The 12,049-nt window shown below is 34.8% G+C and overlaps 2 protein-coding genes across 2 annotated transcripts; both read left to right on the top strand.

The window, feature by feature from the left end:
- Positions 1-225: 225 nt before the first annotated feature.
- LOC111295129 ((+)-borneol dehydrogenase 2-like) lies at positions 226-4,114 on the top strand. Its single transcript, XM_022888502.2, has 2 exons — positions 226-1,389; positions 3,101-4,114. The coding sequence occupies exons 1-2, from the start codon at positions 1,340-1,342 to the stop codon at positions 3,897-3,899; spliced, it is 849 nt and encodes a 282-aa protein (XP_022744237.1). The 5' UTR covers positions 226-1,339; the 3' UTR covers positions 3,900-4,114.
- Positions 4,115-4,727: 613 nt separating this feature from the next.
- On the top strand, positions 4,728-11,808 carry LOC111294490 (cytochrome C oxidase subunit). Its single transcript, XM_022887805.2, has 7 exons — positions 4,728-5,203; positions 7,903-8,243; positions 8,932-9,084; positions 9,676-9,768; positions 10,234-10,292; positions 11,008-11,101; positions 11,525-11,808. Exons 1-7 carry the CDS (start codon positions 4,774-4,776, stop codon positions 11,744-11,746), a joined length of 1,392 nt encoding a protein of 463 aa, XP_022743540.2. The 5' UTR covers positions 4,728-4,773; the 3' UTR covers positions 11,747-11,808.
- The last annotated feature ends 241 nt before the right edge of the window (positions 11,809-12,049 follow it).

Genomic DNA, 12,049 nt, shown 5'->3' with positions numbered 1-12,049 from the left:
ATAATTTATTTTATTGCGATCATTATATTTACATCTCAATATATATTTTTATCATTAATTTTAATCCATCGGATAAGATTTCTACATCTCATGATGTGTTTTTTTTTTTTTTTCCCCAGCGTGGTTATTGTAATGCCCCTTTTCAAGAATTAGTTGAACGAAAATGTACCTGCTAGTAAAATATATTTGTTTAAGGTTAATCATGTGAGTTTTTCAAAAAGAAGTATTTTATTCAATACTATAAAGGACTAAAAAGCAATGTAAGCCAAGTCCAGAATGATCTCCCAAAAGCTATCTATCAAGATCACCAGAAGAAAACATAGCTAAGTGTCACTTTATTCTCCTTCTCTGCTAAGAAGAAAACAATGATGGCTGGGGTTGTCGGAGCTGCTTTTCCTCCAGGTGTTGTTTGATAGGATGGCTTTCCGAGATCGAGGTTTTTACTTCTACCGTACGTGGAAGGAAACTCACTGATGGCTAGTTGAAGATGCTTTTGCTTTCTGTTAATACAGCGCTCAATGATGCGGAGGGGAAGCAAATTACCAGTTTTTAGGTTGATCTTAAGCAGTGTTTTGTTTAATTTTCTCTATTTCCAAAGGATTATGAATTTGGTAAAGAGCGAATTGATCTTAATTATGGATGGCAGAAGGTTTTCTACTAGAGCCTAGAACTAATCAGATGTGGGAAGAAGTAGAGTATGTATTTTCATGATGTTGTTAAGGCCATAGCTTCAGCAATTATCAACTAGTGATAAATCGTGTTATGTAATGCATCATCTTCTCTATGATTTAGCAAAATTTGTGGCAGGAGAGTTTTGTTTGAGATTAGAAGACTACAATTCAAGCAAAATTGATGGAAGGACTCGCCATCTATCATATTTCAGAGAGACGTGTGGTCCTTCTACAAGATTTAAGGCCTTTCACAGAGCAACGTGTATAACAACTTTCCTACCAATTTTGGTACCAAGATTTGACGCATTGGCCATGGCGGCCATGAGTGAAATACAAAAATGAAAAGGTTGTTGATAACGTTTTCCTTGGAGTTTCGGCAACATGTCCCGCCTTGTCATTTTCCATAAAACAAGTAAACAAGTGGGGATTCCTCTGGTTCTCTCATTGGGTCATACTTATCAATTTCTAATAAAAATACACTTTCAGTCTACTTCTTTAACCCTATTGTTGAGCCTCAGTAACGTAAATCCATTATTTTCTGCTAAAGCAGTTACTTGCCCAAACAGTGGTGCAAAAATTTCAAAAGCAAACAAAAGAAAGTCACAAGGAAAGAAAGGCTGTTCCTCAATAATAGAGTTAGAACTTATTATTGAAGTGAAACTCCTGTCATGGCTACTACCTGCAACAACTCCAGAGATTCATCACTGCCCAGCCAAAGGTAAACCTTGTACCTTCTTTTTCAACTTCTGCTTTTATTCATGCTGTGGTAGCAATTTATTCATGCAAGCATGGATCTTGTCATTCAATTATAGGTTTATATGAAATATAATAAATTTAGGCGGTAAGTTGTTTTATGATCCATATATATTTGACTTTCTCTGGCTTGTGGTAATTTGATTGTAACGTTCCAATATCATATCGGTACTAACGATACCATGAGAATAAAGACTTAAACCCATGTTTGTGATGAGCTTACCCATATTTGGTGAGGCGCTTTACAAGATAAACCATGAGATTATTTGGATGAAAACAGATAATATGTTTGGATGCAAATTTCCGTAATTGATGTCAGAATAATCATCAGTAAAAAGTGTGAGTTAAGTGTTACATCATGAAAATCACTTCTAAAATTTTAGTGATTGGGAGCTAAGTGCTATACGGTGATTCTTCTCTTTTTTTATTAAATTATACCTATGATGATTTAAAGCTTGCTCCAAGATTGTCTCATAATTACCATTTCATAATTAAGTTCAATTTTCATTATTTAATGGTAGTTATATTATATATTCCTGCCATTTGCTTCTGAGTTGGAAGACTGACAATTGGATCAACCCACTAAGTTGGCCTTTGTTGCTTGACAGGCAGCTAATTATTGGTTGTGAGACAGTCAATGGTGTTTTTTTTTCACGAAAGGATCTTATCAAGACTAACTACTTTGTGGTTTATTTCATTGCAGGAAACAGAGTTCAAGAACAGATTCATATTTACTTATTTGCCTCAAATTCTAGTGTTTGATATTAATTTAAACTGCCTCTATATTATTTGGTTATGTCAACTATTACATGTTGAATCTGTTAGTAGATTTAAGAAAAACAGAAATAGTAAGAAAGAAGAAAATATGGTTTTGAGGGGTGAATAACACTGTCTTAAAGGTAATTATGTCTATAGGATACAACAAAGCCTTAAAACTCTCTAAATCAGAAATAGTAAAATTGGCCAGGTAGAAAAATCTATTTATAATAAATGAACAATCATTAATCAAACCAATTCAAAAAGTCATAACATTTTGTATAGTCATATTTTATTGTTTAAGTAAACTTTATTTAAATAATCATGTCTTTTACTGTTCAAGCATATTTATTCGGAATCAATAATATTCCAAAATAAATAAAAATAATAATAATAAAGATTTAAAAATTAAATTTATTTGCCAAACAAGCCCAAGTGTCCATCTTTGACTTTTAAAATTATTTAACCCACTAGGAAAACTCCTAATAAACCCAAATAACTCGGCCCACTCCAACACTTAACTCAATTATTTAAATAATATAAGTAATTTCTTTTAAACCATTTATAAGTGATCTTTCTACTCAATGTAGGATACACCACATTCTAAACTACCAATAGAATCTGAATTGACAAAAGAATTTATCTCTTCTTGAAATGAAACCTGTCCTCAACCAATTCAGTTAACTGGCTTACAAATTGATTTTTCTTGATGTCCTACTATTTTGCTTTATGCTTTCTGGATTTTCTTAGATAAGCATGTTTAACCCTGAACAGACCAGTGTTTTGGAATTCAAATCTGATAAAGCATCATTACAACCCGTTATGTGGTGACTTTATTTACATTAATACATTCTTCATTGTTTGGTCATGCATTTACACATGCTTGGTAATTAGTTAAGCTTGTGTTTTCCCTTTGACAGACTAGTAGGGAAAGTGGCATTGGTCACTGGCGGAGCAACTGGCATTGGTGAGAGCATTGTGCGTCTATTTCACAAGCATGGTGCCAAAGTCTGTATAGTTGATGTGCAAGACAACCTTGGTCAGCAAGTCTGTCAATCCCTTGCCGATGACTCAAACGTTTGCTTTTTCCATTGCGACGTGACCATAGAGGAAGAAGTTCACTCTGCAGTTGACTTTGTAGTCAACAAGTTTGGTACACTCGATATCATGGTCAACAATGCTGGATTGTCAGGTCCACCATATGATGATATCCGCAACTATGATTTATCAGATTTTCAAAAGGTGATGGATGTGAATGTGAAGGGTGTTTTCCTTGGAATGAAGCATGCTGCTAGAATTATGATTCCTCATGAAAAGGGTTCTATCATTTCTGTCTGTAGTGTTTCTAGTGTCATTGGGGGCCTAGGACCCCATGCATATACAGGGTCCAAACATGCTGTTTTAGGCCTTAACAAGAATGTTGCAGCTGAGCTAGGAAAATATGGGATACGTGTGAATTGTGTTTCTCCATATGCAGTTGCAACAGGCTTAGCTTTTGCTCACTTGCCTGAGGATGAAAGAACTGAAGATATGCTAGCAGGTTTTCGTGCTTTTGTTGGGAGAAACGCTAACTTGAATGGGGTGGACTTGACTGCTGATCATGTGGCTAATGCTGTTCTCTTCTTAGCAAGTGACGAAGCCGGGTACATAAGTGGAGACAATCTTATGGTTGATGGTGGCTTTACAAGCACAAATCACTCATTGCGTGTCTTTCGATGAGGAATGATGAAATTCAAATGTGAAATAAGCAGTTTCATTAGCTTAGCTGCCTAGGTCCTAGTTTTTATTCAACTTATACGATATTATATTTCCTTATTTTCCTTTTTCTTTCATTGGTGCAGTAGGCTTAGTTCAGTCAGTTTCTTGATAAGAACTTAAATATGTAAATTTCCTTTCCAATATAAAATGGGTGGAAGATCGAAGAATTATTCTTATTGTCACTGGACAATCATTTAAATTCTGTTCGTTAGTTGATGAATTTTATGTGAAAAATGGCTCGACTTCCATACATTCAAATATCAATGTGGACAAACTGGTTGGCACCATAGCAGTGCTATTGAAGGCAAGGGTGGTAATGGTGATTGTGATGAAAAGTAATACAGATTAGGAGATTTCGGAGGTGAATATGAATATGGTGAGATTTCATTTTGTAGGATCTAAGAGTGCCGGCGGCTCTAGAATTCTGAAAAACTAGCATTGGATTCATCAACTATTTGCAACCCCTCCGAAAGTAATTTCCGTTGTTGAGATGACGAGTATGACCTAAATTTACCTTGTTACAAAGATAGAACAGGTGAAACCTGTAATTTGGGATAAATTCACTGCAGAATTGTTTAGAGGGAATTAAACACAACTGATTTTGCTATCTAGACAAGTTAAACAATGTACTCGGACTGAGACTCATGTTCATGAAAAGGTTTACAAAGACGAGAGCGTTTCTGGTACTGCTTTTACTTGCATCCAAGCTACCCCGGGTTAAAAGTTAGTTATTAATTTTTAGACTTACAAGTGGATAACTACATATATATCCGTTGACAGTAACGGGCCTTATCTAACTAAAGCCTGCCGAACAGCAACAAAGAACCATAAACCCATGTCTGCTCTTCAATGGTGCTGCCTTTCTTCTCTCAAAACCACTGCTCCCCTCTCCTCTACTAACAATCAGAAGAAGTCTCCTTTCAAAATTTCCTTCTCTCAAAACCAAACTAGTGATGAAGCTTCCCAGCCCATCTCACCAAGCTTCGAAGAAACTGCTTCGGAGTCCACCCAGGTACAGGGTCATATAGACCCTGTCAAGCTTGCTTTTGAGAGGGCTAAAGCGTATAAAAAAACGAAAGTGAATCCAGATTCAAAAACTGAACAGAACCCAGAAGGGGATTCTGATGGGGATGGGAGAAAGACTGATGGAAGTAAGGAAATTCCAGTTTCAGTTAAGGTTGCAATGGAAAAGGCAAGAGAGTACAAGGAGAATAGTGGGGTTCTTGGTGGTGTTGTGAATAACAGTGAGAGCAGAATTAGTTCAGGTACTGTTTTGGATTTCATGTCTTATATCGGAGAGTATAGTTTTTTCTCTCTTATTAGAACAGAGGGAACGTATATTTTGGAAGAATTAGGATTCTAATATATAATCACAGTCCTTTTTGTGTCCAAAAAAACTTTTATCTGTTGTTTCTGAGTCGTTCTAACTGATGGGTGAAATCCAAAAAACTTTGGAATTCTTTTCTATTTTACATTCACCAATAAACATTTTTTGAAATTTAGATGGTTTTGTGAAAACATGCACCCAAATTATAAGAAATTGTCCTTTTTGATCCTATTGTCCTCTTTGACCTTAAAATTGTAACGCCCCTAATCCCACATCAGAAGGATGTGATTGTAACGCCCCTAATCCCACATCAGAAAGATGTGTGGATAAGGAATGATATATATGTAGAGACTTAATCCCAAACTTGTGAGACGTCTTTTGTGGGATAAAACTGTGAGATCTTTGGATCAAAGTGGACAATATCTCGCAGGTTGGGTGCAGATCTCTACAAATGATATCAGAGCGGTCACCAGAGAATCACTAAGTGTTACACGATGGTCTGGTGTGATCTTGGTCCTATGAATGGACTCGGCTTGACAGGGACGTCAAGCATTAAAAGTGGAGAGATTGTAACACCCTGAATCCCACATCAGGAGGATGTGTGGATAAGGAATGATATATATGTAGAGACTTAATCCCAAATTTGTGAGACGTCTTTTGTGGGACAAAACCGTGAGACCTTAGGGTCAAAGTGGACAATACCTCGCAGGTTGAGTGCAGGCCTCTACAAAAATATTACGGTTTTTGTTGTAGATGTTGTCCATTTTGATTTTAAAATTTTGTCTGTTTTGACTTAGGTATCACGATTTTGTATTAAGTTATTATCCGTTTTAACTCTAAGGTATTTGTCCTTTTTGATCCTATTATCCTCTTTGACTCTAAAATATTACGGTTTTTGTTGTAGATGTTATCCATTTTGATTCTAAGATTTTGTCTGCTTTGACTTAGGTATCAAGGTTTTGTGTTAAGTTATTATCCGTTTTAACCCTAAGGCATTACAGTTTTATCCATTTTGATCTTAAAATCTCATGATAAGATATTGTCTACTTTATTCTAAAGTATTATCCGCTTTAACGTTAAAGTATTGTTTGCTATGATTATAAAGTATCACGATTTTATTTTAAGGTATTATCCATTTTATATTAAGTTATTATCTGCTTTAACCCTAAGATATTATAGTTTTATCCATTTTGACCTTAAGGTCTCGTGATAAGCTATTGTCCATTTTATTCTAAAGTATTATCCGCTTTAACCCTAAGGTATTTGTCTTTTTCTATCCTATTGTCCTCTTTGACTCTAAAAAATTACGGTTTTTGTTGTAGATGTTGTCCATTTTGATTCTAAGATTTTGTCTGCTTTGACTTAGGTATCACGGTTTTGTGTTAAGTTTTTATCCGCTTTAACTCTAAGGTATTACAGTTTTATCCATTTTGATCTTAAAATCTCATGATAAGATATTGTCTACTTTATTCTAAAGTATTATCCGCTTTAACGTTAAAGTCTTGTTTGCTATGATTTTAAAGTATCACAATTTTATTTTAAGGTATTATCCATTTTGTATTAAGTTATTATCCGCTTTAACCCTAAGGTATTACAGTTTTATTCATTTTGACCTTAAGGTCTCGTAGCTATTGTCCACTTTATCCTAAAGTATTATCCGTTTTGACGTTAAAGTCTTATTTGCTATGATTCTAAAGTATCACGATTTTATTCCAAGGTATTATTTATTTTGATTTTAAGTCTCACAATTTTATTCACTTTGACTCTGAGCTCTTACGATAAGAAACGTATTGCTTGCTTTGAGCATAAGGTATCATGGTTTTGTTCGTATCACGGTTTTGTCTTAAGATATTATCCATTTTGACCTTAAGATTTCATGATTTTATCTCACCAAAAGTGTGTCACAAGTTGAAAGTAGTACGAATACTTATATTTCAAGACCAACCTAACACTTATATTCCAAAATCAACTTTAGTATATAGCCGATATGGGATTCATAACTCATCTCTAGGATCATGATATCTTCTTCACTCCAACGAGCCCACCAATCTTGATGGCATATTGCTAGTATCTCTAAAGTTGGTTTTCATATCATTTGTGGAAACTCACACTTAATCTACGAGATATTATCCTCTTTAATCCGAAAATCTCACAATTTTATCTCATAAATAATATCAAAGCAATAACTAGTTAACAGGAATTAAGTGTTATATCATGAGAATCAGTAAGTATTACACGGTAGAGAGTTACCTTTGAAATCTCAATATCTGGTGTGATCTTAATTTTGTAGTTGAACTCGACTTGATAGGAATATCAAGCTTTAAAGGTGAGGAAATTGTGATGTTCTCGTTAAAAAATTTTATGGATATAAATATAGACATTTAAATTTAAATCTATAATGCACCTTTTGTAGGCATGAGTCTCCACAAGTTTTGTTATACGTTGCATATTCAATATATTACATATTACTAGGAGAGTCACAGTCACGCAGTTGATAAAAGCGTCCACAAGTTTTGTTATACGTTGCATATTCAATATATTACACATTACTACGAGAGTCACAGTCACGCAGTTGATAAAGCGTCATACTTTGAAATATGTTGTGTGCTGATAATTGCTAGGCACTGAGTTTTTTAGGCAAGAAAACTGAGAGTGAGGGTACTTCACAACAAAACAAGACTGTGGAGAAGAAGGTTCAGAAGAACAAAAAATTGTCAATTTCAAGCATTGACTTCGTTGGGCTTGATTTTGCTGATAAGAGAAAGAGCAGAGGACTACCACCTGGACTGGTTCCAATTTCGGACCCTTTTCCCGAAGGCGACTTGCCTGATGTGGAGATTATTGTTGGGGACACCAGCAAGTTTGGGGAGGCAACAACATCAGAGACAAAGCAAACTCCAGAAGATAACTCTGATTTTTATAAGCCGAAAGTCTCAACATGGGGAGTCTTTCCTAGGCCTGGCAACATCTCCAAGAAGGTATGATAGTTTCATTTATGGGTTTTAATTTGTCTTTCTTGGCATTCCTGATCTCGTGCCTTCCAATAATCTCACGGTGGCTAAAAGAAATCTGATCATTTGGTTGGATAACTTATTTACGGAACATGTCAAACAGACTCCTAGTTCGCAGATTACAAACAAATGACCATTTTAGCCTGATGAAGTATCAGATGTTGCTGGTTGAATTTGTCTATTGATCCTATAGAGATAATAAGTGATCAATTTTACAATCATTGAGAGAGGCATTGATTGGAATTCTTTTCATTTCTGCTGATTAACCGATTGAGAAATGGTTAACAGTTTAGTGAGAATTGGACGTGATGATTGCTGGAAAATAAAAATGTTCTGCATCTGTTACTGTGTTACTGAAATAAACTATGAATAGATATCTTCCACTATTACTCTATGATGCGAAGTGTCTAACTAAATGCATATGGTTTTGCATGAGCATCTGTGTGTGTGTGTGTGTGTATGAAAATCCTGAGAATTGCTTTTTACTTCTCCATGGTTTTGCATGATCCACTTTAACCAATGAAAATGTTCAAAATTGCAATAAGCTTCAATTCTCATGATTGTGGAATTACAAGATGCCTCCATCATGTTCCTCAAACTTCTCAAAATTCAAATTGCTCAAAAAACTATTTCTAACATGATTTCATGGTGTTAGTTTGGTGGTGGAAGGACTATTCGACCTGGGGAAGTGCTTGAAACAGAAGAAGATAGAGCTGCTAAAAATGAGCGCAGCAGGCAATTGCTTGCTGCTTACAAGAAGAAAGTTGGATTAGATGTTGACCCAAAGCTAAGATCTGAATGTGAGAAGGTATTCAAATTTGAATGCTTGCTTCTTTCAAGTTATTAACAAACCAAAAAAATTGTCTCTTAACACAATCCATACAATGTGATACTTCCTTTTTTTTATTTTGATTTTTCTGTCACAAATTAGTTGTTGGTAATAGACTGTATTAATCCATAGACAATAGTATCTCATAAGTCATAATGTTACAAGAAGAATTTTGACGTGTCCCATGTTGAAAAATAAAAGAAAATGCATCAGATAAAGGAAATTGAGAACTTTTATACTAAATTTCCATTCACAATTTTTGAAGCAAGCCAGTATGGATGTATGTATGAGTCAAAAGAATTAACAGCTTATTCTTATGAATGAGTTGTGCATTGTGTAGAATGTCAATGTAAATGTTGGAGGTGAAAATAGAAACCACAAATGGTTTTGCATAAAGGACACTGGCCAAGCTTAGCATTCCTCTATTTTGTCAGAACTACCCCCCCCCCCCCCCCTCCCCGTAGAAACCTATCAAACATTAATTATGTTATACTTATTTTTTTCTGTTGCCTGCAATTGGACAATAATTACTTCAGGACCATTTTCCTGCATTGGTTTTTGTAATTACAGGCATTAAGGGATGGTGAATCATTGATGGATTCTGGGAAGCTTAAGGATGCTTTATCCTACTATGAAAGAGTAATGGAGAAGATGCCTTATCTGGTAATTCTTCTGAATGAACCACAGGTTGAATAATTTGACTTCCATGGCTACAATAGGGCATCATCCTAATTTTGAATGAGAACTGAAAAATTTTGGAAAGTTTATCTTAGAGTTACTCACAACCTTCTCTCGACAAAATATGATTTTCTGTTCTGCCTCTATTAATTGATGGCTGAACATTTTTTTAATAGACAACATAAGTCAGTATGGTTTAGGTCCAGATCATCCATCTAGAACCCTACATCGTTGCTTGCAGATGTTCTACTCGTCGTGACATTATTGCTTCCCAACGAACTAGATGTTTTAATTTTAGTAATTTCTCTTTCAGATATCCAGTCAAACTCTGGAGCACTGAAGCTTTTCTAAATCAATCTTATCCCAAAAGGATCTCAATTCATTATAGCAAAGTAATTAAATGTAATACGGTGTTCTTTTCCTTGTAGTTATTCTCTTTTTATTGTGCAGAGTGAACTTCATGGATTAGCTGCTTTGCAGTGGTCTATATGTCAAGATTCACTTAGTAGGTAAATTATGTAATATTTAATCTGTTGGAACCATAGTGGTGTACATCGTTAAAGTTTAAATTCTTTCACTCTGTTGTTGGACACAATTTGAAGCTAGCTACTTATCATATGAAAATTGATTAAAAAGCAAGTATATATAGACTGAGGATGGAATAATTAGTGACAAATTTTTCCATGTTGGTAGTTCATCTGATAGTAACTATTATTACTCGATGCAACTCAGAATTTTTAATTCATGTCCTACTTTCTATTCTGTTTTTGTGTTTAGTGACTAGGACAATCACAAAAGTAACATATTTTTATGATCTGATCCAGTTCTGCATAGGATGTTCAAGCACCTTTTGTTTATATAGGAAAATCTGGATCTTTTTTCTTTTTTACTTTGCTCAATAACCTGCACAACAGAACATGTTAGAAATATAACAAAGGCTTTAATAGTTTAGAAATGCATATAATTCCATGGAAAGTTGGAACATAAAGTCTGGCCTATTTAATGTAGTGGCAAATTTCAATCCTATTTATATAGAATTTGTTGCTTTTCTTCTTGTTGTGCTTTGACAGCAAATCAGGCAAATATATGCATCTAAAATGTAATCTGAAATAATGTTGCGATACTTTAAAACAATTGTCTTTCTTCTGCTCTTAACTGTATGCCATTGCCAAGACTTCTTATTCACATAAAGGGTGGATTATAAACAGTTGCAATTGTTCACAGACCCAATGAGGCTCGGATTATGTATGAGAAGCTCCAGTCTCATCCAAATGCCAAAGTAAGCAAGAAAGCAAGGCAGTTTATGGATAGTTTCAAGGTAATTGATAATGAACTTATCGGTTGCTCCAAATTCCTATGCTGAATGTACATTTTGCGGAAGCACTTCATTTTGTTCATTACTTATCAAAATGTGCAAAATAAAGTGATAATGTTTGCTAGAATCAATAAATAGTTGACATAGTTGGTCTTCTGCAAAAAAACAAAAAAAAAAAAGTATTATAAACCCTGATTAATGCAACCCTAATAAAAGAAAAGCCCAAGTGGTAAATTGATATTAGAGTGTACTAGATTGAGATATGGAAACAAAATGAGTAAAACCAGTGTACTTGGGTATTGCAGATCATATCATCTTTTAACCATAGTGACTTTGATGTGTAATTAGAGTCGATCATTACCGCATTTCTTTTCTGCCTCATATTTAGTGCATCTTTACAATAACAACGATTGTCACGTATGGTAGGCCATGGAAATGATGAAGGTGACAGGCTCAAACCCTTCATCAACTTACACAGGCTACGATAAATATTTTGAGGCATTAATTGAAGACAAAGCCTACTACTCTCCAGAAGGGGCTGAAGTCACAGAAGGAGCACTGAATCAAGCCCTCCCATATATGGTTTTCCTTCTTTCTCCAATTGTTGTTGTATTATTCATTGCTTTACAGAAACGATATGCAAATTAATATAAATGCAATGTCTCATTATATCTTTCCTAAAATATATACTTAGATTTCATTTTTTCCAAGTGGTACAATATTTCAGTAATACATAGATTTTCTTCTCCACGATTCATAAATTGATATCTTTCTGATAATTGCAAAGGAAATTTGTCATGAGTGCTTAATGGATAATTAATAAAGGACTGAAGGCCGACATCCCTAACGCAAAACTGATACATATGTGCATACACAAGGATGCTCTTTTGCAGCTTAGGCCAGTCAATAAATAGGGTAGGCAAGGGCCCAATTTGGGAAGAGGGAACCAAG

The sequence above is a fragment of the Durio zibethinus genome, chromosome 14 (assembly GCF_047325235.1).
Source record: "Durio zibethinus cultivar Kanyao isolate XHJ-2024 chromosome 14, ASM4732523v1, whole genome shotgun sequence".
NCBI classification, from domain to species: domain Eukaryota; kingdom Viridiplantae; phylum Streptophyta; class Magnoliopsida; order Malvales; family Malvaceae; genus Durio; species Durio zibethinus.
Note: the sequence above shows the minus strand (reverse complement) of the source record. Positions and strands in the feature narration are given on the sequence as shown.

Bases quoted from the DNA above. Each gene is read 5' to 3' on its own strand.
- LOC111294490 (XM_022887805.2), top strand. From the start codon at position 4,774: ATGTCTGCTCTTCAATGGTGCTGCCTTTCTTCTCTCAAAACCACTGCT. The intron at 8,244-8,931 runs GTATGATAGTTT...TCATGGTGTTAG, and splicing joins CTGGCAACATCTCCAAGAAG to TTTGGTGGTGGAAGGACTAT. The intron at 10,293-11,007 runs GTAAATTATGTA...AATTGTTCACAG, and splicing joins TGTCAAGATTCACTTAGTAG to ACCCAATGAGGCTCGGATTA.
- LOC111295129 (XM_022888502.2), top strand. From the start codon at position 1,340: ATGGCTACTACCTGCAACAACTCCAGAGATTCATCACTGCCCAGCCAA. The intron at 1,390-3,100 runs GTAAACCTTGTA...TCCCTTTGACAG, and splicing joins TCATCACTGCCCAGCCAAAG to ACTAGTAGGGAAAGTGGCAT.